The 22,172-nt window shown below is 55.2% G+C and overlaps 1 protein-coding gene across 1 annotated transcript in view; it reads left to right on the top strand.

Moving 5' to 3' along the window:
* Nucleotides 1-442: 442 nt before the first annotated feature.
* Nucleotides 443-22,172, top strand: part of CACNA2D4 (calcium voltage-gated channel auxiliary subunit alpha2delta 4) — a 78,282-nt gene continuing 56,552 nt past the window's right edge. The window contains exons 1-16 of the mRNA XM_057702231.1: nucleotides 443-496; nucleotides 3,743-3,802; nucleotides 4,403-4,565; nucleotides 4,795-4,926; nucleotides 9,636-9,696; nucleotides 10,307-10,457; nucleotides 11,243-11,317; nucleotides 11,567-11,656; nucleotides 11,736-11,849; nucleotides 12,177-12,255; nucleotides 13,772-13,921; nucleotides 14,980-15,056; nucleotides 15,780-15,860; nucleotides 16,442-16,516; nucleotides 19,292-19,378; nucleotides 19,897-19,968. Coding sequence (XP_057558214.1) covers nucleotides 458-496; nucleotides 3,743-3,802; nucleotides 4,403-4,565; nucleotides 4,795-4,926; nucleotides 9,636-9,696; nucleotides 10,307-10,457; nucleotides 11,243-11,317; nucleotides 11,567-11,656; nucleotides 11,736-11,849; nucleotides 12,177-12,255; nucleotides 13,772-13,921; nucleotides 14,980-15,056; nucleotides 15,780-15,860; nucleotides 16,442-16,516; nucleotides 19,292-19,378; nucleotides 19,897-19,968 — 1,506 coding nt within the window. The 5' untranslated portion in view covers nucleotides 443-457. The remainder of the gene's footprint in view (nucleotides 497-3,742; nucleotides 3,803-4,402; nucleotides 4,566-4,794; nucleotides 4,927-9,635; nucleotides 9,697-10,306; nucleotides 10,458-11,242; nucleotides 11,318-11,566; nucleotides 11,657-11,735; nucleotides 11,850-12,176; nucleotides 12,256-13,771; nucleotides 13,922-14,979; nucleotides 15,057-15,779; nucleotides 15,861-16,441; nucleotides 16,517-19,291; nucleotides 19,379-19,896; nucleotides 19,969-22,172) is intronic.

Raw genomic sequence — 22,172 nt, 5'->3', positions numbered from 1 at the left:
AGCCCACAGGCCGAGGGTCAGGCAGCACCCAGCCCTGCAGCTCACAGGATGTGAGGGGGGTCACAGACAAACTCAGGCCTCACAGCCCCTGAGAGCAGCCCCTGGAGGCAGCATATAGAATCCCAGCCCCTGCACTAGCTGTGTGACCTCAGTCAAGTTCACAACCTCTCTGGGCCTCAACCTCCTCCCTCTGAAGGATGTGAATCAGAGGACATCTGATAAGAGGCATCTCTTGCCGTCCATGGGGGAGGTTTTGAGAGGAGGGAGGGCTGTCCTGGCCCCAGTGTGAATGACCAGTGGGGAGGGCGGAGGCCTTCGGCAGCCGGGAGTGGACATTTGGGTACAAGACAACAGTCCTCTCTCCACATCTCCTGAGCAGAAATACAAGGACGTGGAGCCCAGTCTGAAGATCAAGGAGGTGGACGGCTTGGAGCTGGTGAGGAAGTTCTCAGAGGACATGGAGACCATGCTCCGCAGGAAAGTGGAGGCTGTCCAGGTGCTCAGGCCTGCGGGCTGGGGGTCCACCCGCCCCGGACACCCGACACCCTCCCTGAGCCCTCCACCCACCTTACCTTCTACCTTGTAGCCTGTGAGCCACAAGACCCTTGTAAAGGAGGAGGTGACGGGGGCACGGGGAGAGATGGGAGGGCTGGGGTGGGCACCCAGCCTTAGGGAACAATGTCCAGGGCTGGAGGGTCAACCCACAGTGTTAGGAAGGGCCTTGCATCACAACCTCAGGTTCAGTGATGGGACAAAGCAGGTGCAGAGTGAGGGCATAGGAGTCAGGGGCTGAGTGACTGGTGGGTGGGGCGGAGGGTTGCAGCAGGCAACGTGAACTCCCTCACTCGTCCCCTCTCCTCCTTTCCTCCTCCCCCACCCCCTCCCCTCCTGCCATACAGACCCGCCTCTCATGGTACCCAAGTGCTGCCCTGATGGGTGCCCAGGGCCCCAGTGATTTGTCACTGCACCCTGGCTTGGCCTGGTAGAAACGGGACATGTCATTTCTCTGGCATGAAGTGCTTCCCCACCACCCGTGGGGATCTGGCCGGTATAAACCAGCAGGTGCAGTGTGGCTGGAGGGACACAGTTCCCCTCTCCACCCAGCCAGGAATCCGGTCACCCCAGACCAGCATTAGTCCCAAAAGAACTCCTTTTGCGGGGCCAGGAGCGCTAGGAGAGAGGAGAGGGGGCTGGGCTGGTGGACATGCAGGGGAGGCTGAAGCTGCATGGATGATGGGGGAGGGTGGCGTGTTGGAGGACAGGCTGCAGCCTGGCCAGTGTGCTGCTCATCTCCCCGCTTCCCCCAGCAAAACCTGCCATCTGGGAGGAATCCAGGGTCACAGTTGCTGCGGCCCTCTTTCCCAAGTGTTACGACTTGCAGCCTCTTTTCTCCAGGCTTAGGGCAGGGGCTTTTAGCATTGGGAAGCAGTGAGGAGATACTTGGCGACCACCCACAGCAGGGCACCCTGACCCACAGAGAAGCCAGCACAGCAGTACCGCCTGCCTCCTCAGTCAGCCGCTCTGGGTGGAGCGCAGACACTGGGGCCCAGGGATGCTCCCCTTTAGGTGCTGGCCTTCCTGGGACACCTCCAGAGGCCAGGGCGCTGGGCTCTGGGGACACTGGGGGCGCCACGTCCTTCCCATGATCTCAACGCAGAAAACCAACCCAGGGGGCGCTTGCTCTGTGGACCTTCTCCAAACGTGAGGCCCTGCTCCCTGCTGGGGGTACCGCCAGGGCCACAGCCATAGACCCTTCGATGAGGGTGCCCTGGGGAAACTGTCTGCAGAGCAGCAGTAAAATCATCTTTGCCCTGTGGAATTTCTTCATCACATCTCAGCATTGGGAGTTGGGAGGAGGGCAGCAAGGGTTGTTCCGCCCAGTTTACAGGAGTATAAATAGAGACCCAGAGGGCTCAGCGCCTCCCCCTGAAGAAGCTGGGATAGGAGCTCTGGTCTCCTTTCCCCCACCTCCAGGCTTTCTGAGGTATAATTGACAACCAAAAGTTGTGTATATTTGAGTTGTACAACCTGATGACCCCATATACACATCCACTGTGAAATAGACTCACCTTATCCATTGCCTCACCCCAACCTTATCCATCACCTCACAATTGGTAGTTGTATTAAGGATACAGTGTATAAATGGTGTTTTCCTCCCTCCCTTCCTTCCTTCTTCCCTCGCTCCCCACCCCTTTCTTTCTTTCTTTTTTTTTTTTTTTTTTTGGTTTTTATTGCTTTATTTATTGGCTGTGTTGGGTCTTCACTGCTGCACACGGGCTTTCTCTAGTTGTGGCAAGCGGGGGCTACTCTTCGTTTTGGTGCATGGGCTTCTCATTGCAGTGGCTTCTCTTGGTGTGGACCTCGCGCTCTAGGTGCATGGGCTTCAGTAGTTGTGGCTCACGGGCTCTAGAGTGCAGGCTCAGTAGTTGTGGCGCACAGGCTTAGTTTCTCCGTGGCATGTGGGATCTTCCTGGCCCAGGGCTCAAACCCATGTCCCCTGTATTGGCAGGTGGATTCTTAACCACTGTGCCACCAGGGAAGTCCCTCTTTCTTTTTGTATGAGTGGTGAGACTACACAAGATCTACCCTCTTAGCAAAGGTCAAGTACACCCTACAATATTGTCACCTAAGTCACCTTGCTGTACATCAGTTCTCCAGAATCCACTCACCTTGCACAACTGAGACTTTGTACCCCTTGACCAGCACCCATTTCACCCTCCCTCAGTCCCTGGCAACCACTCGTCTACCCTGTGTTTCTAGGAGTTTGACTAGTTTCGATCCACATGTAAGTGACTTAATGCAATATTTGTCTTTGTGCATCCGGCTGATTTCATTTGGCCTGATGTCTTCCAGGTTTGTCCAGGTTGTTGCAAATGGAGGGATTTCCATTTGGAAACAGCGCAAATCTCCATCAACTGAGGACCAGATAAACAAAACATGGGATATCCGTAACATGGAGTATTATTCAGAAATAAAAAGAAATGGAGTTCTGATACGTGTTAAAACATGGATGAACCTTGAAAACATTATGCTAAGTGAAAGACTCCAGATACAAAAGGTCAAAGAGTGGGTGATTCCACCTTTTGGCTGCTGAATACGTACAGATTGAATATATATATATAGAGAGACACACACACACACACACATTTTAATAGACTTTATTTTTTAAAGCAGTTTTCGGTTGACAGCAAAATTGTGAGAAAGTACAGAGAGTTCCCACTTACCCCCCCGCCCTCGCAAACACAGCCTCGCCAACTGTCAACACCCCCACCCGCTGGTATGTTTGTACAATTAGTGAACTTACCCTGACACATCACTGTCACCCAAAGTGCACAGTCTGCTTGAGGATTCACTCTTGCTCGTGTACATTCTCGGGGTTCGGACAAATGTGTAACAACATGTATCCTTCGTTATAGCTCATACAGCGTAGTTTCACTGCTCTAAGAAATCCTGCTTGCCCCTGGCAACAACTGACCTTTGCGCTGTGTCCCCAGCCTCACCTTCCCCAGAATGTCAAGTAGCTGGAAGGACTCAGGGTGTCACCTTTCAGGCTGGCTTCCTGTCCCCTTGATGTGCGTCTACGTTTTGGCTGCTGTGACTAGTGCTGCTGTGTGCATTCGCGCACAGGTGCTGGTCGGAGAGTCTGTCCCCATTGCTTGTGGGTGGACCCCTGGGAGTGGACTCTGAGGGACAACTGGCCTCCTGTCCCCTCTGACTCTCCCCTTTGTGGCCCTGCCTGCAGAATCTGGTTGAGGCTGCCGAGGAGGCCGACCTGAACCACGAATTCAACGAATCCCTGGTGGTGAGTCCTCCCGCGCCCACAGCCCTGGGAGGCATGGTGACTAATGTCCCAATGCCCCAGGGGCCGTGGTCACCGAGGATGGGACATGGGGTGGGGGGCATAGGCCTGGCTCTATCTTTCAATGTGCACAGGTTTGTATGAACCTGCAGGGGTTTAATTCTGAACCACTCTGAGCCTCTGAGGAGAGATTTACGGCTGGCCTGAGGCCAGGCTGTAGGCTGTCTCTTTAGAGGGAAGCCCCCCTGCAGGGAACCCCCGCAACAAGAGCTTGGGGTGCTGGTGAGGCCACCTCGATCTGTCCTCCTCCATCTGTCCACCTCCCCCTGAATCTGTGTCCGCCTGTCTGTCTCCAGCGCTGGCTGTGTCCACACATGCCAAAGTGGGAACTGAAGCCGTATCTAGACAGTTTACACCAAAACCCAGAAGAACCAACAATCCGATCCAATGTCTGGATGGGTATTTGCCCTGAATCAGCGGTGGCGGCCGGAATCCTGCCCCGGTGTGGACGCGGGCAGGCAGTCCACCCGACATCCATCACGTCTGACTCGCTCTCTCCTCCCCTCCCCCTCCCCGGGCCCCGTCTCCTCCTTGTCACCCTAGTTTGACTATTACAACTCGGTCCTCATCAATGAGAAGGACGCCAGCGGTGCCTACGTGGAGCTGGGGGCCGAGTTCATCCTGGAGGCCAACGCGCACTTCAGCGACCTGCTGGTGAACACGTCTCTGAGCAGCGTGCAGCTGCCTACCGATGTCTACAATAAAGGTGCCCGCCGCACCCGGCCCGCAGCCCCGCCGGGGGCAAATGGGCTCCCCCAGGCCGGGTGTGGGGAGCACGCGTGTGGAAGCGCAGAGTGCACAGCAGGCGCGGATGGCATCCCTGCGGGCTGTGTGCGCGCAAATGTGTGCGTGTGTGCACGTGTGCGCACGCGTGTTCAGCAGGGGAAAACTGATCTCGTTTCCCCTGCGCGTCCTCCTTTAATGTCACCCTTCAGACCCAGACATCTTGAATGGAATCTACATGTCCGAAGCCCTGAACCCTGTCTTTGTGGAGAACTTCCAGAGAGACCCGACACTGACCTGGCAGTACTTCGGCAGCTCCACGGGGTTCTTCCGCATCTATCCAGGTAAGGCCGCTGGGAGGCATCTCCATGGTCCTCAGGGCTCCTTCTCTGGGAACAAGGCAACAGAGGCCCTGGACGTGTACCCTGGTCCGAAAGCACCTCCCACCCCACCTCCGTCCCCTTCACAACCTGATAAGCACACTTTTAAGAAACAGCTGATGAAGGAATGAACGGATGACATCATCAGACCCCTCGGTAACCAGCAGTAAATGCCCACCTGGACTTCTGTCCTATGAGAAGCGTGTGGGAGGTGGAAAGGAGGTAAAACAATTCTGATCTTCAGAAGGCTGCATCCTCACTGGAGAAATGGGGCAGAGTCACTCGTTCAACAGCCGGGAAGGACGTGTCACAAGCTAGTGGCCAACGCAGCAGGCAGCAGGGTAACCTCCCGCGTCGGCCAAGGAGCAGAAAACGGAAACCCCTTCCATGAGGTCTCCAAGAGCTCTGCCTTCTTTTACTTCTCATTTAAAATAATCCACCCCCACAGCTCACTCCCGTTCTTCTTATTTCAGCCACCTGTCCAGAAAGACTTAACATTGCCCTGTTTTCTGAGACAGAAACCCAAAGGCCAAGGTTCTTGGCCTCCTTAATCAACAGAGATTGATCAGAGGCCAGACAAGAAATTCAGGCAAGGCTTTACTGGGGCCCCTGCTGCAGCGCCGGGGGAGTGAGAACACGTAACAGGTTCCCTTGCTGGTTTGCTCCCTGAGGGGGTGGTGAGCTGGTTCCTTACATGGGGTGAAGGTAGGGGTGTGTCCAGAGGTCGGGCTGGAGGGGTGGCTTAGGTGGGCTGCCCACCTGCTTGGTGGTGCTGTGTGCAGGGGCCGTGTGCAGGGGCCATGCGCATTGCCCTGCTTTTGCTCCCGGCTCTTCCGAAGTGGCAGTTCGGTTTTTGGTCTTTTTGTATCTTGTTGTCCATAATTTACCCCAACTGTGCATGCATGCAGTTATTTTTAGTCCCTTACAGTTTCTTTGCATTTCGTGGCTCGAGGAGCCATTTGTCCAGGTGCAAACATTGCAGCAAAGGGTTCCAGGTCCCGGGTCCAAACCTGTCTCAAAGGGTCTTGAGGATGGATCTGTGTCCCCAGGGCCTCTCTTAGGAGGAGAACAGAGTGACCTCAGGGCTCACAGGTTCCCTTCTGTGGCGCCTCCTGTCTCTCTGCCCAAATCCACAACAAGCCATGGGCTCTTTTTCTGTTCTTTGGAGCCTCGATGAACAAAGTCATCCCTCTTCCATCCAGCAGCCCTTCAAATGCTGGAAGACAACTCCCTCAAGCCTTCCCCACGATGGAATTCCTGCCACATCAGGGCTTCCAGAGCTGTCGACTTGTGTGCAAACACATTTTAAACCAGGTTATTTTTGTTGTTGTTGCTGATTTGAAGGAGTTCTCTACATGTTCTGGATATTTCTTCCCATTCCTTGGGTTCCTTTTGCACTCTGTTAACTGTGTCCTCTCACACAAAGAAGTTATTGCCTGCGCTTTTTGATGTCATGGTAGTGTTTTAGTTGTTATTTGCCTCTAAATATTTTTGCTTTCTCCTGTGATTTCTTATTTGATCTTCTAGTTATTTAACTGTGTGTTTTTAAATTTCCAAATATACAGGGATTTTATATTTATCTTTTTATTATAAACTTCTAGTTCAGTTGCTTTGCAGTCAGAGAGCATGGTGTATGTGGTACTGATTACATGAAATTTGTTGGGGTTTAGCTTAATAGCCTAGTATGTCATCAAGCTTTGTAAATATTCCATGTGTGAGAAGAATATGTGTGCTTTAATTGTTGGGTGAAAAATTCTGCTTATGTCATTAGATCAAGCTTGTTAATCATAGTGTTTAGATTTTCTATGTCTTTGCTGATTTTATGTCTTATGACACTTTTTATTTTAAGTCTATTTTGTCTGGTATTCATAGAGTGATGCCAGTATGCCCTCGGTTGGTATTTGCCTGATATATGTTTATTTTTTCCCATCTTTCACTTCCGGCCTTCTATGCCATATCTCTTGAAAATAGCGTATAGCTTTTAATATTATCCAAACTGATAATCTCTTTTACCAGTTAGCAACTTAAGCACCTTTCCATGTATTATATTGATCTAGTTGGACATGCTATTATCTTATTTTTTAAAATTCTACTCGTCCCTCTATTTATTTATTTATTTATTTATTTATTTATTTATTTGTGGCTGCGTTGGGTCTTCGTTGCTGTGCTCAGGCTTTCCCTAGTTGTGACGAGCGGGAGCTACTCTTTGTTGTGGTGTGTGGACTTATTGTGGTGGCTTCTCTGGTTGTGGAGCTCGGACTACAGCAGTTGCAGCGCGTGGGCTCAGCAGCTTTGTTGCTCTGCAGCATGTGGAATCTTCCTGGACCAGGGATCAAACCCATGTCCCCTGCATTGGCAGGCGGATTCTTAACCACTGTGCCACCAGGGAAGTCCCTCGTCCCTCTATTTTTATGTTTCCTTTATTCTTCTTTTTTAATGATTTATCTTTTTTGATAAATCTCCCCTCCTCCCTTACTTTTCTTTTTTCTATCACTTTGGAACTTATTCCTCTGTTTCTGTTCTTTCAGTAATTAGCCCTACTATTTTATCAAGCATTTTTAATACGAGATGTTATAATTATTTTTACCCTTCTTCTAGTCAGAAAAGGACGTTAGAACTCTCCTGCTTACACCTCTACCCCCAACTCTGATTTATTTTTGTCTAATGGTTCCCTGTTTTTATCCCCACAAATTAGATTCGCTCACTGTTCTTTGATGCAAATATCCCTTGTTTGTGTTCCTAGGCACTCTCTCCAGATTCTGGGACAGCAAGACCATAGAAATGAACCTCACTCCCACAAGATGCTTAGGCCAGCAAAGCTCTTTATTGAAGGGAGGGCTTGTGCACCAGGGAGAAGGCAGGAAAGGGCTCCAGCTCCCTGAGGACTTTCAGGGAAGGGGTTTAAAGGCCATGTGGGGGAGAGGCTGCAGGAAACTGATCAACTCAGGCTCCGTTCTCAGCTTGATTGGCATCAAAGTGAGGTTTCAAGCATCATCAATCTGGTTTCAACCGGTCTGAGGTCCCCGTGCTTGCGGTCAGAAGTTTTCATCGGTGGGGATCTGCTTCCTGCAAAAACAACTTAGGAATGTGTATCAGGTCTTTCTCTGTGTCTCTCAGGGAACTGGGAGTTCGGCGATTCTGCTAGGTGGGGGATTTATCACCCGCTTTGTCCTTTGGAAACCATCTGCTTACATCCGTGGAGCAGACACAGAGCTCACCTCTTACTCCTGTGGATCTCTGGTCACTTCCTCTGGAGCCCGAGCCTTTAGGCACTTTGTTTCATGGGGCCTGTAGCGCCCACTTGTTCAAGGCCACTCCTCGGTCCTCTTCCACAGTGGCTGTGCCCTCATCTTCCTGTCTCAGTGGCGCCTGTCATCCTGGGAGGATACATCTCACGGTTCTTGCCTGGGCTGCCTCTCATGCACAGGGGCCTGTTTCTAACGCACGTGGTGACCTTGGCTTGTAAGCCCCGACGGGAAAGCTTCCCCTCGAGCGGGTTGACTTGTGATTCTGCTCGGACTTGAGGGCACCCCACCTGGGACCACCAAAGCCCTCTTCCAAGGTTTTGGTTCGGAGCCAAGAACCTCAGCCTCAGCGTCCGCTCCCCGTTGCTCTCCTAAGGATCAGGTGTCCCCACCAGCTGCTTTGGGAAGGTGGCCTCAGGAAGCCCTGCTCCTCGCAGCTGCCCACAGCCTCCACCAGAGCCAGGCTGTCAAGCCCCCACCACACAGTCCTGACCATGGTTGCTGGCTGCCTGGGGCCTGCCGCCCTCCCTGGGAACTCTGCTTTGTTTGGCTTGGGGGACACAACCCCTGAGAGCCTCTCCTGCCTCTGAGAGACCAGCCACGCCTCAAAGGGCATCTCATCTGAAGTCCAATGGCCTTTTCAATAGAGATTCTATTACGAATCCCGTGAGTCTTAACCTGTGCGGGGGATAAGGGTGCATTTATCCGTATTTTTTATCAGATGGGCAGGACAGACTCTACCCCAGTACAGCCAGTGGGTCACTCCTCTCATCCACGTGACAAACATTTACTGAGCACCAGCTGCCAGGTGCTGGGGTCAGGCCCGCCAGGCACTGGGAATCCCTGGGTCAGGTCCGCCAGGCACTGGGAATCCCTGGGTCAGGTCCGCCAGGCACTGGGAAGACCTGGGTCAGACCTGCCAGGCACTGGGAAGACCTGACCTCGAGGAGCTTACAGTCTTGTAGCCAAGTCATCTCTCCCCACGGCTAACGGGAAGGGTGTGAGGAATAACAGCCGATCCTGCCTGGAGGCAGGGGGGCTGGAGCTCTGAGCACCCAGCTCGCTCCTGCTCTGTCCACACTCTGCTGAATGGCAATGATGCCAAATAAAAATTACACCCCCGAGCCTCTCCATCTGCAATTTGATGGGAGGTTTAGCCTCACAGATGAGTCCCAGAAACCACATGAGAGCAGGGAGCAGGTCCTACCTGTGAAATTAAGCCAACTCTGGGTCTGGGTGGTTGGGGAGGTGAATATCCCTCTGTCAGCCGGCCTCCCTCCTTGCTGCTGCCTCAGTTTACAGGGTGACCTGCTGGTCCGCAGCTGGCCCTGCCCTCGGGGTCCTGGCCGACCCAGGTGTCAGCACCCAGCCAGGGGCTCTGGAGCAGCCTTGCTGAGCTAGTGAAACAACCAGAGTTTCTTTCCCCAGGCATCAAATGGACGCCTGATGAGAATGGAGTCATCACTTTCGATTGCCGGAACCGAGGCTGGTAAGTGGCCCCGCGCCGAGGCCTCTGGGGCTGGCATCTCTCTGTAGCCTTGGTTTCTGCCTCGTTCTCCAGGGCCTGTCTGGCACCCATCCCAGGGCTGCAGGTGTGTAGAGCTAACCCAACACAAGAGAAGAAGAGTGTCCTTCTGCATCCCTCCTTCCACCCATCCTCCTACAGCTGCTCTGCTCCAGGACTGACCACATCTGTCCTCCCCACCCCCAACCTCCTTCCAGGGCACTGAGCTGTCTCCACACCAACCCTCGGCCAGGCTCGCCTCTCCTCCACACCCCTCCTCTGGCAGATCTGTAACCAAGCCTGAAGGGGGATCCAGCTCCCTCCCTTCCCTCTGCCAGCCCCCCAACCCTGGGACCTGGGCTGGCCTGAAACAAAGAGGACAAGGCTCACCACCAGGACTTGACCATTCGATGGGCACCGTCCCAACCATTGCATCTGAAGTGGCTTCAGAACCGAGTGGTTCTGCACCTGAGAAAGCCTGGGTGTTGATCTGAACTTTGAGCCAGAGTCTGAATGGACATCAGGGAGACCCGGAGGGTGGTGGTCCTGGCTCCAGCTCTCCCACCGTCGGCCTGTCCCTTCCTTTCTGCTAAAGGTACATACAAGCCGCCACGTCCCCAAAGGACGTCGTGATCGTGGTGGACACGAGCGGCAGCATGAAGGGGCTGCGGATGACCATCGCCAAGCACACGGTCTCCACCATCCTGGACACGCTGGGGGAGAACGACTTTGTGAACATCATCGCGGTAAACGCACCTTCTTGTTCCAGAAGACCAGTCCTCCTCCTGCGCCAGGACGACCTGTACTTATGGGCACTGGACGCCTCGTGCTGTGGAGAACCCTGTCCCCTGGGGCTGGGATTCCCCACCAGAGTCGGGCTTCCAGGGGTCCACAGAGTTTCTGAAATTACGTGAGAAATGCGTATGTCCACTTCTCGGAGTCGGTAGGTTTCCTCAATTTCCCAGATGAGTCTGGGGTCCAGCCCAGATGAAGGAGCATCTGAGTAGATCCCTAAACTCAGCCCCGCCCGCCCGCGTGCCCTTTTCTGGCACCACCGCGGGAGGAGCCTCCTTTCTGCAGGACGGGCGAACCCGGTCTCTGCGTCCTGCCTCCCCAAATCCAGCCCTGTCGGCAGAGGGGCCTGCAGCCCTGGTCCTGCTTTCACAGCGACTCTCCTGAGGGTCTCTCCACCTGCCCCCCGAAAGGTGATGAAGTGGAGGCACAAAGAGAAGGAAACGGGAGAGGAGAGTTAGGTGACTCCCGGTCTCTGTGAGCTCCGGGGAAGGACGGCACCCAGCCGGCCTCGCTTGAAGATGCCCAGGGCCAGGATTTGAGGGAGAATGTTTAGGGTTAAGGCCCTACCCTTCCCTCCCCTCTTCTCAGAGAAATTGCCAAAAGCGTCGTGTCCCCCAATATCGTATCATACAGGGGCCCGGGTGACCCCACCCCTGGCCCCCGTGAGTTGCGAGCTTTATCCCTGGGCCCTAACTTTCCAAACTGACCTTACGTGTTCTGCCCTCTGCCTCTACAGTACAACGACTACATCCACTACATCGAGCCTTGTTTTAAAGGGATCCTGGTCCAGGCGGATCGGGACAACCGCGAGGTGGGTGCACCTGGCGCTGGTCCAGCCTCTCCTTCCAGGGGTGGGGGTGGCCTTGCACCCGGCCACTCACACCCTCTCAGCTTATCCTGGGGGCGTTTGAGAAACATCCGCCGCAGGGGTCCAGCCGTGAAATTAGGGGATGGGTCCTGCAATCTGTGTCCTTCTGGGCAGATAGCTCTGCACAGCCTCTGAAGGTAGCACCAAAGGTGCAAGCTCCCTGGCCCACCTCTACCTTCTTCCCCGTGACAGCACTTCAAACAGCTGGTGGACGAGCTGATGGTCAAAGGCGTGGGGGTCGTGGACCGCGCCCTCAGTGAGGCCTTCCAGATCCTGCAGCAGGTACGGCACCTGGTGGAGTGGGGAGCGTGGGGGTGGCGGGGGGGAGGGTGGGGGAGTCACCGCCCGGTCCTCCACGCAGTTCCAAGAGGCCGGGCAAGGAAGCCTGTGCAGCCAGGCCATCATGCTGATCACCGACGGGGCCGTGGAGGACTACGAGCCGGTGCTGGAGAAATACAACTGGCCCGACCGCAAGGTTCCTCTCTGGGGTGGGGGAGCAGTGTCGGGGAAGGGAGCACCGGGGAAGCGCCTCCTCCCACCTTCCGGGGCTGCCCCAAACCCAGGATGATGTTCCAACATCACGGTGACCGCAGAGGCCACGAGCAAGGGTGACGATGGAAAACTGCTGGCTGCGAGCCGTGCCGGGCGAGCCCCGACTCTGGGCGGACGTTGCCATGAGCCTGGGCCCTGGGCCCTTCCTGATACAAAGGGGTGAAAGTGCGAAGACCCGACCCCAGACTCAGACACGGTCAGGCCCCTCGCGGCCGGGACGCTGCTGAGTCCACCGTGTCTCGTCCGCCAGGTCCGGGTCTTCACGTACCTGATCGGGAGGGAAGTGAGTTTTGCTGACCGCATGAAGTGGATCGCGTGCAACAACAAAGGTGGGTGATGCCACGTGAGGCTGGGCACCCGGCAGCCTCACCTTAGCGCACGTGGGATGGCGTCCCCAGACCCCGTAGGTGCTGAGCTGGGGCTCCCTCATGGGGGCCCAGAGCAGAAGTGGCAGCATCCACCCCTTCCAGCCGAACAAAGCAAGATGGATGTCCCTTGCTCCCTGCGGGGCTCTCGCCCCCATAACACCGCCCCCAATGCACCTGGAGGTGGTGACTCCGGCTCTGCTGAAGGGAGAGCCATCTCCTCAAATAAGCCTTATCCAAGTCGCCACATGGAAAACCACGTAGACATGGGTCCCACCTCCAATGTCAGTCCTCCCTCAGGTCCAGTTTCCGTTCCTGCTGCTACAGATGAAGCACATGTGCTCTGGTTCTGCTCCAGACAAAAGGCAGAGGCCATCATTTTCTTTAGAATCATGTTTTATGTGTAGCAGCCCTCATTTGTCTCTGGCCAGAACCCAAGACCTGGGCCGTTAGGTGCTGACTCAGGCCCCTTGATCCCAGCAGGACATCCGAGCACCCGCTGTGGGCTGGCCGACTCTCCCAGCCCTGGGGACTTGATGTGGTCAGGAAGGCCTGCTTTTGCCCCACTTCTGTCCAGTGGGGGAGGCACACACTTGAGCCGTCGGTGACGGGACAATCTGAACTGCACTGTGGGGTGGAAGGGGCACAGGCTGCCCAGGGTGCTGGGCGAGGGGAGAGCCCTTTCACGTTTGGTGGGCCTCCTGAAGGAGGGGGTCTAAGGTGAGACGTAGAGAAATGGTAGGAGTGAGTCAGACACAGAGAGTGGGGAAGGGTGCTCCGGGCAGAGGGAAGAGCGCGGTCAAAGGGTCTGAGACAAGAGGCACCCTGGGAATGAAAGCTGTCTCCTTCCCGGAGCAGGGGACAATGTTCTGTGGGAGGTGGTGAGTGGACACGTGCTAAATCATCACAGGCATTTGTTCTTTTAAATACCACCTGGGCTGCAGCCCCCTCCCCGTAACTGAGGGAGGACAGTGGTCAGAGAGGAGGAGGCGGGGCTCTGTGAAAACAGACCTGGAGCAGCAGGGTGGCAGGAAGGGGGCAGGTGCCCCAATATGAAATAAAAAATTAAATTAAAAAAATGCTCTACACCTGAAACTAACACAGCATTGGAAATCAACTATGTTCCAGTATAAAATAAAAAATTAAATTAGAACAGATCTGGGACAGAGCTGCCTGCAGGGAAGAGCACCCCTGGAGGACAGCCCTGCAGGGAGTGAGGGACGGCCTCGTGCCCTGAGTTGAGACCCTGCTGCTCCTGGTGCAGCTCTGGTGCTGGAGGACCCCTCAAGGTTCTCCCAAGTCCAGGCAGAGCCAGGACTTCGGGTGCCCCCGGCGCCACTGGCCTCTGGCTGCTCCGGGAGAGGGCATCCTTGGGAGACGCAGTGCCCGGTGGCCCAAGGCAGCTCACAGTCGGTGAGTGGTCAGCGCTGGGGGAGTGTGGGCCCTGCCCCTACAGCCACACACCCCCTCCTCTCCCCAGGCTACTACACACAGATCTCCACGCTGGCGGACGCCCAGGAGAACGTGATGGAGTACCTGCACGTGCTCAGCCGGCCCATGGTCATCAACCACGACCACGACGTCACCTGGACGGAAGCCTACATGGACAGCAAGGTGCGGCCCCCAGCGAGTGAGCAGTGACTCCTGGGTTGGGGGAGGGGTGGGCAGAGCACCTCCCGGGGAGACGTGGTGGGGGTGACATCGCCACCCAGGGCCACCCTCCGAGAACAGAACCATCTGCCCCAGACTCATCCCTCACTTTTCCCGTCCTCCTCATCCGCTCACTGTCCTCTCCCACCTGCTCTGGGAAGAGAGGGGTCTGGGAAGACCACTGGTTCAGGACCCTACAGCTCCCTCAGGGACCCTCCCTCAGGGCCTGAGTTTCCAAGGAGACCACCTATAGGTCTCCGCCACGCAAGACCAAATGTGGAAGGTAGACAGTCAGGTGAGACCTTTGGGGAAGGGGACCTTCCTGACCCTCCCCAGACCCACCGCAGACGTAGACCCCTGCTCCAGTGGCACCGTATCAGGCTGGGACTGAGAGAGATCTGGAAATAGTGGCTTCAATAGGAGAGAATTGTGTTTCCCCTAGAGGTGGATGAGCCCCCTGGCCCCTTCCCGCTGCCCCTGCCCCCGTCATCCCTGGGGTCCACATGGTCCAAGTGGCTAGTGGGGCTCAGGGCGCCTGTGGCCGCATTCTAGGCTTCAGGCGGAGGAAGGGCTGGGGGACACCCCGCCTTTAAGGGAAGCATCCAGGGACTCTTACCTGACACTTAATCTGGCGTCTCAGTGACCAGAATTTGTCCCCTGTTGACTCCTTGGAGTGTCCTCTTGCTGTCTGAGCCTCTGTTTCTGGGCTCATGCATGGATGGGCTGGTCCCATGGGTGTGCCCTCATCCTTGGCGTGGCTGAGACCAGAGGCCTGGGTGAGCATGCTCGGGGGCTGGGCCGCGGGCTCGGGGGCTCTGGGACCCGCCCTGGCTTAGGCTTCGCTCGCGAAGTGACGTCAGCCCGGTCCCCTGTCCAGCCCTCCCCACTCCAGCCTTTCTGCCTGCTCTCTTCGTGCAGAGAGGGGAAGCCCCTTTGGGGATTTCTTCCTCCCCTTGGAAGGTGCCCCTGAGTCGTGGTTGACGTGGGGACTTGGGTCCCCATCTGTGGACTCCGTCCTTCGCCCATCCCCCCTGACAGCTCTCTACCTGCAGGCACAGAGCCTGGCGCTGTTGACCACTGTGGCCATGCCAGTCTTCAGCAAGAAGAACGAGACAGTGAGTGATCGCCTATGAGCAGCTGCCTGGGTCAGAGCTCGGGCTGCTGGCTGGCATCTCTAGACCCATGGCTCTTGACATGGCATCAGAGCCGCCATGTCAGAGTCTCTGGGTCGGGAGGTGGTGGGTCGAGGTCTGCACTTCCCGAAGCTGCCCCGTGATTCTGCTCAGCCAGCCTGGTGCTAGCCCGCTGCACTGGACTTGGGACCCTGCCTTGGGGATACAGGGCCAGAGGGGTCACCTGCCAGGCTTCCAGCAAAAGCACACAGAACCTGCCAGCGTGGGCAGGCTCTGGCTTGTTTGTAAAGGCTCTGATGGGGGAGTGTGAGATCCTCCCATCCTCCATCTGGCCAGGAAATATTCCCTTACAGGCTTCGTGTTTTCAAGGCCCCTCTCTAGATTAGGCCCCCTTGGGTCACAATAGTTCAGCCCGTACTATGAAAGTTAATATTTCATTCAACTTTGTATTTCATTTAAATATTACAACTTAAATATTAATGCTGGACATTAATCTTCCCAGCTGCTGAGATTACTCCTGCAGCCTCTGCTGGCAGGTTCTAGATTTTTATTCCAGGGAGCGAGTGCAGCCTAAAATCTAACGGCAGAGGAAGGACCACCTGAGGTCCAAATGGCTTCCTCTTCTGGGCTCTGGAAAGGCTGTGGGTCCAGTCTGGCCTCACGCACGGGAAACCGGGTGCCCCTGACGCGGGTGCTTCCTTCCAGAGATCCCACGGCATCCTTCTGGGCGTGGTGGGCTCTGACGTGGCCCTCAGAGAGCTGATGAAGCGGGCGCCCCGGTACAAGGTGAGCCTGGATCAGGCCCCGAGTGGGGTCGCAGGCCCCCCAGGAGCCGCCCCACCAGGCTCAGGAGCCTCCTTGCGGGCAGTGCAACCAAGCACACAGTGGGAATGGGGCCTGCTGCTCCCCACCGGACATCCCACCCATCCCACCCCCCGCCACGTCCCCTCCCCGGACATCCCGCCCTCAGAGACGTGCGGGCACAGAGCACAGGAACAGAAACTCGGGCCCCTGGGACCCTTGGTCACAGCAGCTGCGACATGCTCTGTGGCCTTCAGCACCTCTGTCCCATCCTGGCCCTCATCCCTGCCACGCAGCCCGTCTGGGGAGGAATGAGGCTGCGTAATCAAAGCCCCAGCGCATTGGAAGGAAGGAGGCCGGTGTGATGTGCGTTGTTACGGTCACTGACCACAGTACATCTGGAGCAGAATTCAGAGCGAGCGGCTGCAAGCTGCCCAGCTCGGTGATACTCTTGTCTAAGAAACGGTGCTGTGAGCAGCCGTCTTCCAGCTGCAGCCCCAATCCCTGCCCGGCCCCAGTCCTCCTGCACAAATGCCTTCTGACCCCCCTCAACCCTGTCTTCCTAGCTTGGGGTGCACGGCTATGCCTTTCTGAACACGAACAACGGCTACATCCTCTCACATCCTGACCTCCGACCTCTGGTAGGTACCTATCCTATTTGCCTTGGGGTCTTAACTGTGTGGGATGTGTGGGTAGTTCATAAAAACAGCTAAAACAACGAACACACATTCGGCTCCATGTAGAACCCAATGTTATACGAGAAAAAAATTAAGTCATGGTCCCTGTTTTCAAATTGCTTATGATCTAGCAGGAGAGACAAGGCAGAAATACAGGAACTGGTAGCAGCCAGTCTCGGGGGGCCTGTGATGAGTGTGCAGCGTCCCTGGAGGACCTGCCACCTTCCCTCTCATCACCACCTCCATCACCCCTTGGAGTCTGACCATGTATCCCCAGGTCACCAGGGGCCGCCCGAGGGGTGTGAGTGCCAAGTTAGCACTAGAAATGGCAGGAGGCGTCTCCGAAGAGGCGGGGGCAGAGTTGAGCCTGCCCTGAGGATGTGTTCCCGAGAACCCCCGCCCCCTTCCAGCTCCCTCCATCCAGACCACGTGGAGGGTCTGGGCGTTTCCACCTGCATTCAGCTGAGCAGCTGAGGCCGGAGAGAAAGGGGTAGACTTTTCTCTAAGGTCCTGCCTCCCAGGCAGTTCTTGGGGCAGCGAGGAGGAAAGTTAGGGTCACCACGGCGTTGGGGCCCCTCCCCTCCTCCAGTCTCCGCCAAGTCGAGGTTGGCACCAAGGACAGCAGCACTGAGGGCAGCTTTCCGAGCCCTCACCGAGGGCTCACCTGCTCAGGTGCCACAGAGAGACCAGTCTAAGCCACACTGCTGTCGGTTCAGGTCAGATAGACACTGGGTGACCAGAGGCACTGATTGAGCTGTTTAAGGAAATGAATGCTAGGGGTTCAGAGTTGAGAGAGATCAGGGCACACTGGAAACCACCCTGTCTTCCCAGTTCAGACTCTGCTGGGCAAGCATCTGAACCCACAATGGGTCACTGACCTGTACCTGTGGGTCCTGTGGGGGCAGCCCCAGGGCCAAGATGACTCACTAGGGAAATAACAAAAATGTTGATGCTGGAGGTGACTTGCAGAATTAAGGGGCACCGGTCAGAAACCTGTCTGTCAGCATCTATGTAGTGTTGATGGCCGTGAGGTCTCAACCAACCAACTCACGTTGTGGACCCACCGTGCACCTGACCTAATCCTGCTCCGAGAATGCGGTCAACAGGCGCGTGTGGTCTAATTAAGGAAATAGATGTACACAAATGAAACAATTAGAGAACATCATTCCATAACAACAGACACAGCAAAGCCGACAGAGTGAGTTTCCTGCAGAAAGCACGCTCCATTCATGACAGGTGTCCAGGAGAACAGTAGTTGAGTTTAAAAAGGAAAAATAATAGGGCATATGCCTAGCAATAAATTAAAAGGCAGTCAAGAGCTATACTTTTGGCCTGAAATCTTCCTGTGTCAACACCCAGTATATAAGTGACAGGAGTGGAATTATGGTTTTACTACGAGGAGCCCAGGACGACCTTCCAGGTGTTGTCAGGAGTGAGGAGATGGCAATGAACGGACCAAGAATGGGGACATGATTCGAGCAGAGGCAGGAAGCTGGAGACACTTTCTTGAGAGAGGAGGAAACTGGTGGAGCAAGAAACACAGAGATAGGGGCCTTCAGCCATTCAAGCGCCTGTGGCGGGCCTCGTCCTGCTAAGAAGAGACCCTCTGATTAATTCCTAACCACCCTGGGGATAAACTGTTCTCTTTCTTTTTTCTATCACTTACTAATCCTGGGGAGTGCTGCAGACCTGACAGCAGATGACTTGATGTTGTCTGCCTGGGTAGAGAGAGAGAAAGTTAGGGCCAGAAAATCATCATAACACTCGAAGAGTGTTGATGAATGGTCCTGTCAAGCTGCACAGAGAGCTTTATTGGGCTCCACGGAATCTGTCCTTGGCTCTGTCCTGTTCAAAAAGTCTACGAACAAGATGGAAACACAGAAGGCAGATGCCTCGAGGTCTGGAAGGTATGCATAATACAGGAAGGGGGAAAATTAGTGTTCAGGAAGTATTCTTCTAAAACAATGGGCTGAAACTAACTGCATGAAATGTATTAGGGATGCATGGAAAGTTCTACAAAATACTTGATGCTCAAACGTAAGATGGTAAAGCTGTGGTTTAACAGAGCATCGCAAGGAGGGTTGAGAGGATCCAGTGGGCTGAAAACCCGGTTTGGCCTATCGGGCAAGGTCGCTGTCTGGAAGTGAGCAGAATCAGAGGCAGTGGTCAGAGCCATATGATATTTTGGTCCACACTGGGGACACCCTACCCCACGCTGGTCAGACCCCGTCTGAAATATCAGCTGTCCCAGGCACTCCGTTTTGAGAGTGATGCTGACAACACAGAGCCTATTTAGAGGAAGCTGAGGCATCTGCACCCCAGGAACATTTAGTTTGGAGAGGTGACATCTCAGGAGTGACACGCACCTTCAGAAGTCCCCAGGGTTGTCGGATGGAAGCCATTCGTGTAGCTCCAGGGAGAGAACTGGGACCCATGGGTAAAAGTCGCAGGGAGACAGATTTCAGCTCTGGACAAGGAAGAACTTTCTAACAACGAGAGTCCAAAAGCAGGACAGGCTGACTTATAATAGGAGACACCCCCTCAGAGACCCGGAGACCGTCTGTCATGAATGTCTGCAACGGCCTCTCTGCCTCGGGTGGAAGGTTGGCCCAGGTGACTACAAGGATTCGCCAAGATTCTCTGGTTCATGACTCTACCCGACAGGCTTTCTGAAAGGGCTGGGGCTTGAGCGGGGCCTTGTGTTAACCTCCTGTCTCTCCCCCCGACCGGCCCACTCAGTACAGAGAGGGGAAGAAACTGAAGCCCAAACCCAACTACAACAGCGTGGACCTCTCAGAAGTGGAGTGGGAGGACCAGGCCGGAACCGTGAGTGGGCGGGGGTGTGGAGGGCACTGGTTGGCTGGACGGCGGGTTCCGGGGCTGTGGGCGCTGGGCTCACCTGGCTCCCTCAGCCCAAAGCAGGAGCAATGCCTCTAAAGGGTAGTCCTCCCAACAGCTGAAGAGACCTAACAGTCTCTTCCTCTGCGGCTGAAGGAGCACACATCTGTGATTTGGGGCTCAAGGGGGTTTTAGGCAGAGTTTGGGTTCAAGTGCGTTTTAGGCTGGCCTTGGGGTTGGGAGCTCCTCCTGAAGGAACTTGGGTCTTGGGGCTCGGCCGCTGTGTTCCCTTGCCTGTCAGCCCACTGGGAGCATCTTCTCCATGAATTCCAGAATTCCAGCTAAAGGGGACCTGGAAGCAGGTCTATATTTCTGTCTGGCGTTCTGCTCGGAGGAGAAAGGGTAAAACCCAGGAGGTTCCCAGGGGTCGCCTCCAAGCTGAGGCTCAGTGTCTTCGTGCTCCAGTGTGAGCTGAGGAACTAATTCTGTTATCCTTCCCCCCAAAGCTGAGAACAGCCATGATCAATGGGGAGACGGGGTCTCTCTCCATGGACGTGAAGGTCCCGCTGGACAGAGGGGTAAGGCACTCAAGGGGAAGCCCGGGGTCTGGTCCCAGGAAGTGGCGTCGTGGCTAATTGAGGTTTGCCGTGGTGACGAGGGACCTGGCTGAATTCGAGCTAAAGTCGTGAGAGCTTGCTGGAGCCTGGAGGGCCCGAAGGGGGAGCTCGGCGGGCCCAGCGCAGCCTCGTGGGCGTCAGCCCCATGGAACACCAGCTGCTCACTCTCCAGGGCCTGGTTCTCGGGGCTGGGGAGCGAGGGAGCAGCCGGCTCAGCCCTTCACAAGTCACCTTTTACCTTACACCACCTGCTGTTTGGCCCTTGCGTTGTTGATGGTGGAAAGTGACAGTTAATTTTGCCCATTGTTAGCAGCTCTTGTAAAACATGTTATATGGGAAAAGGTTGAAAATAATTGCTACTCCGCAGAGCTGACTTCCACCCACAGCAGCTACAGATAATCAGGAACGAGTCCCCCAGCGATGCCATGCCTATCCCCACAGACCCGAGCATCGCTTACAAGAGACGGCTTTATCTTCTCAGTGAAAAGGTCCCACTGCATTTGCACTGACTCTGCCTTGTCCCTTGACATGTTTACAAATGTTTTCTCCTCCCTCGTGGCCAGCCCCACCTCGCCGGAGGTGGAGAGAACACAGGCAGCTGTCGGCAGCGATTAGACCCAAGTTCTTCCACAAACATGGACCTCCGTGGAAGCCAAACAGGAAAGCGGATCTAATTCCCCGACCAGGGATCAAACCTGGGCCCCCTGCATTGGGAGCATGGAGTCTTAACCACTGGGCCACCAGGGAAGTCCCTGCCCCATCTGCTCTCCCTCCACCCGTTACATCATGACTCAGGCCTTCTTTCATCTTCTTGTGCCCAGAAGCTACGTGCCTGCCCGGTGTAGCGGTACGTTTTGCTGGTACGAAGATCGCCATGGTGGAAGTCAGCCTCTTGCTGATGTAGTGATGCTGCCCCTCCCCCCCATGTTGCCACATCTTGTCACAACCAGCTGCTCTGTCCCCGCACATGACCTCTTTCTACCAGAGCCAACACGGCCTGTTGTTCCCCTGCTGTCCACCCAGCCTTCCCTCAGCTCAACCTGCGTCTACCTTATGGGCTCGCTCCGCAGTGGAAACACCCTTCAGGTCTAGGCCCAGGGAGGCTTTCTTAGAGCATTGTGGGAATATCCATTATCATTCAAGCCATCCTCCTGGCAGGCCATAACCTGCTCTGTAGTTTTCTCCAGGGGATTTTACACGTGTCCTTAATTCCCATGGATTAATGCAGACCCTTTTCCATTTCCCCTAAACTCCAGACAGGCAACTATGGTGGTGCTACCAAGGATGGTGGTAGCACACCAGCACGATTTAGGGTGGGACTCACAGACTCAAAAACCTTCAGGGCCTGATAGGCCGAGTTCAGGAGTGTGAGTGAGAGACGGAGACAAGCCTCAGTGCTGGGGGGCTGGGAGCTATAGCAGGCTGCAGAGCACGGGCCCCTCTGAAGGATTCAGCTAGGAATCCGCGCTGTTAAATGTGTGCAACTAATTCCAAAAATGTTAGAAACACAATCTGGCCCAATATCTAGGGTCTCAAACTTGGGAGGAGACCACTTGGGCCTGCAGGCCTCCTATTTGCTGCTTTGATAGCAGGCTGTTGCCCCCAAAACATCAACCAGTAGCAGGTGTCATGATTTCTAACCCACCAGTAGCATCTTCATCAGATATCCTGGGACACGTTTAAAAGACAAACCAGAAAAGCAAAGTATCCTAGGGACCTTTTTCTCATTCTCATGTTGTTTTGACAGTTTGGTGCAAATAATGAGTGGTGGGGGAGGGAGAGAGGCAGATACAGTGTCTTTACCAGGCTTTGGGTTGTTCCGAGGACTCAGCTCACTCAGGCACATGTGTCTACACACCTGCCAGCAGCTGGCAAGGCCCTGAGGGCAACTTTTCCGCATGTTCCTCCACTGCCTTCCAACCCCCGTGCACCGGCTTCAGGGAGACAGGTTAGAGTGCTCCAGGGCACCCTTGACACACACACATTCACGCGCACACACACACACACACACTTTTTTTCCAGCAAAGGGAGACAGTCTATTAAAGGAGGAGACAGTCTATTAAAGGAGGAGATAGTCTGACACCTCTTTACTCCCATCTCCCTAACCTCTCCAGCTCTCTTCCTATTAACAGGATTCAGGGACCACCCCCACTTCTCTCTTCCTT

This window comes from Hippopotamus amphibius, chromosome 12, assembly GCF_030028045.1.
Source record: "Hippopotamus amphibius kiboko isolate mHipAmp2 chromosome 12, mHipAmp2.hap2, whole genome shotgun sequence".
NCBI classification, from domain to species: Eukaryota; Metazoa; Chordata; class Mammalia; order Artiodactyla; family Hippopotamidae; genus Hippopotamus; species Hippopotamus amphibius.
This window is presented reverse-complemented; position numbering and strand designations above follow the sequence as displayed.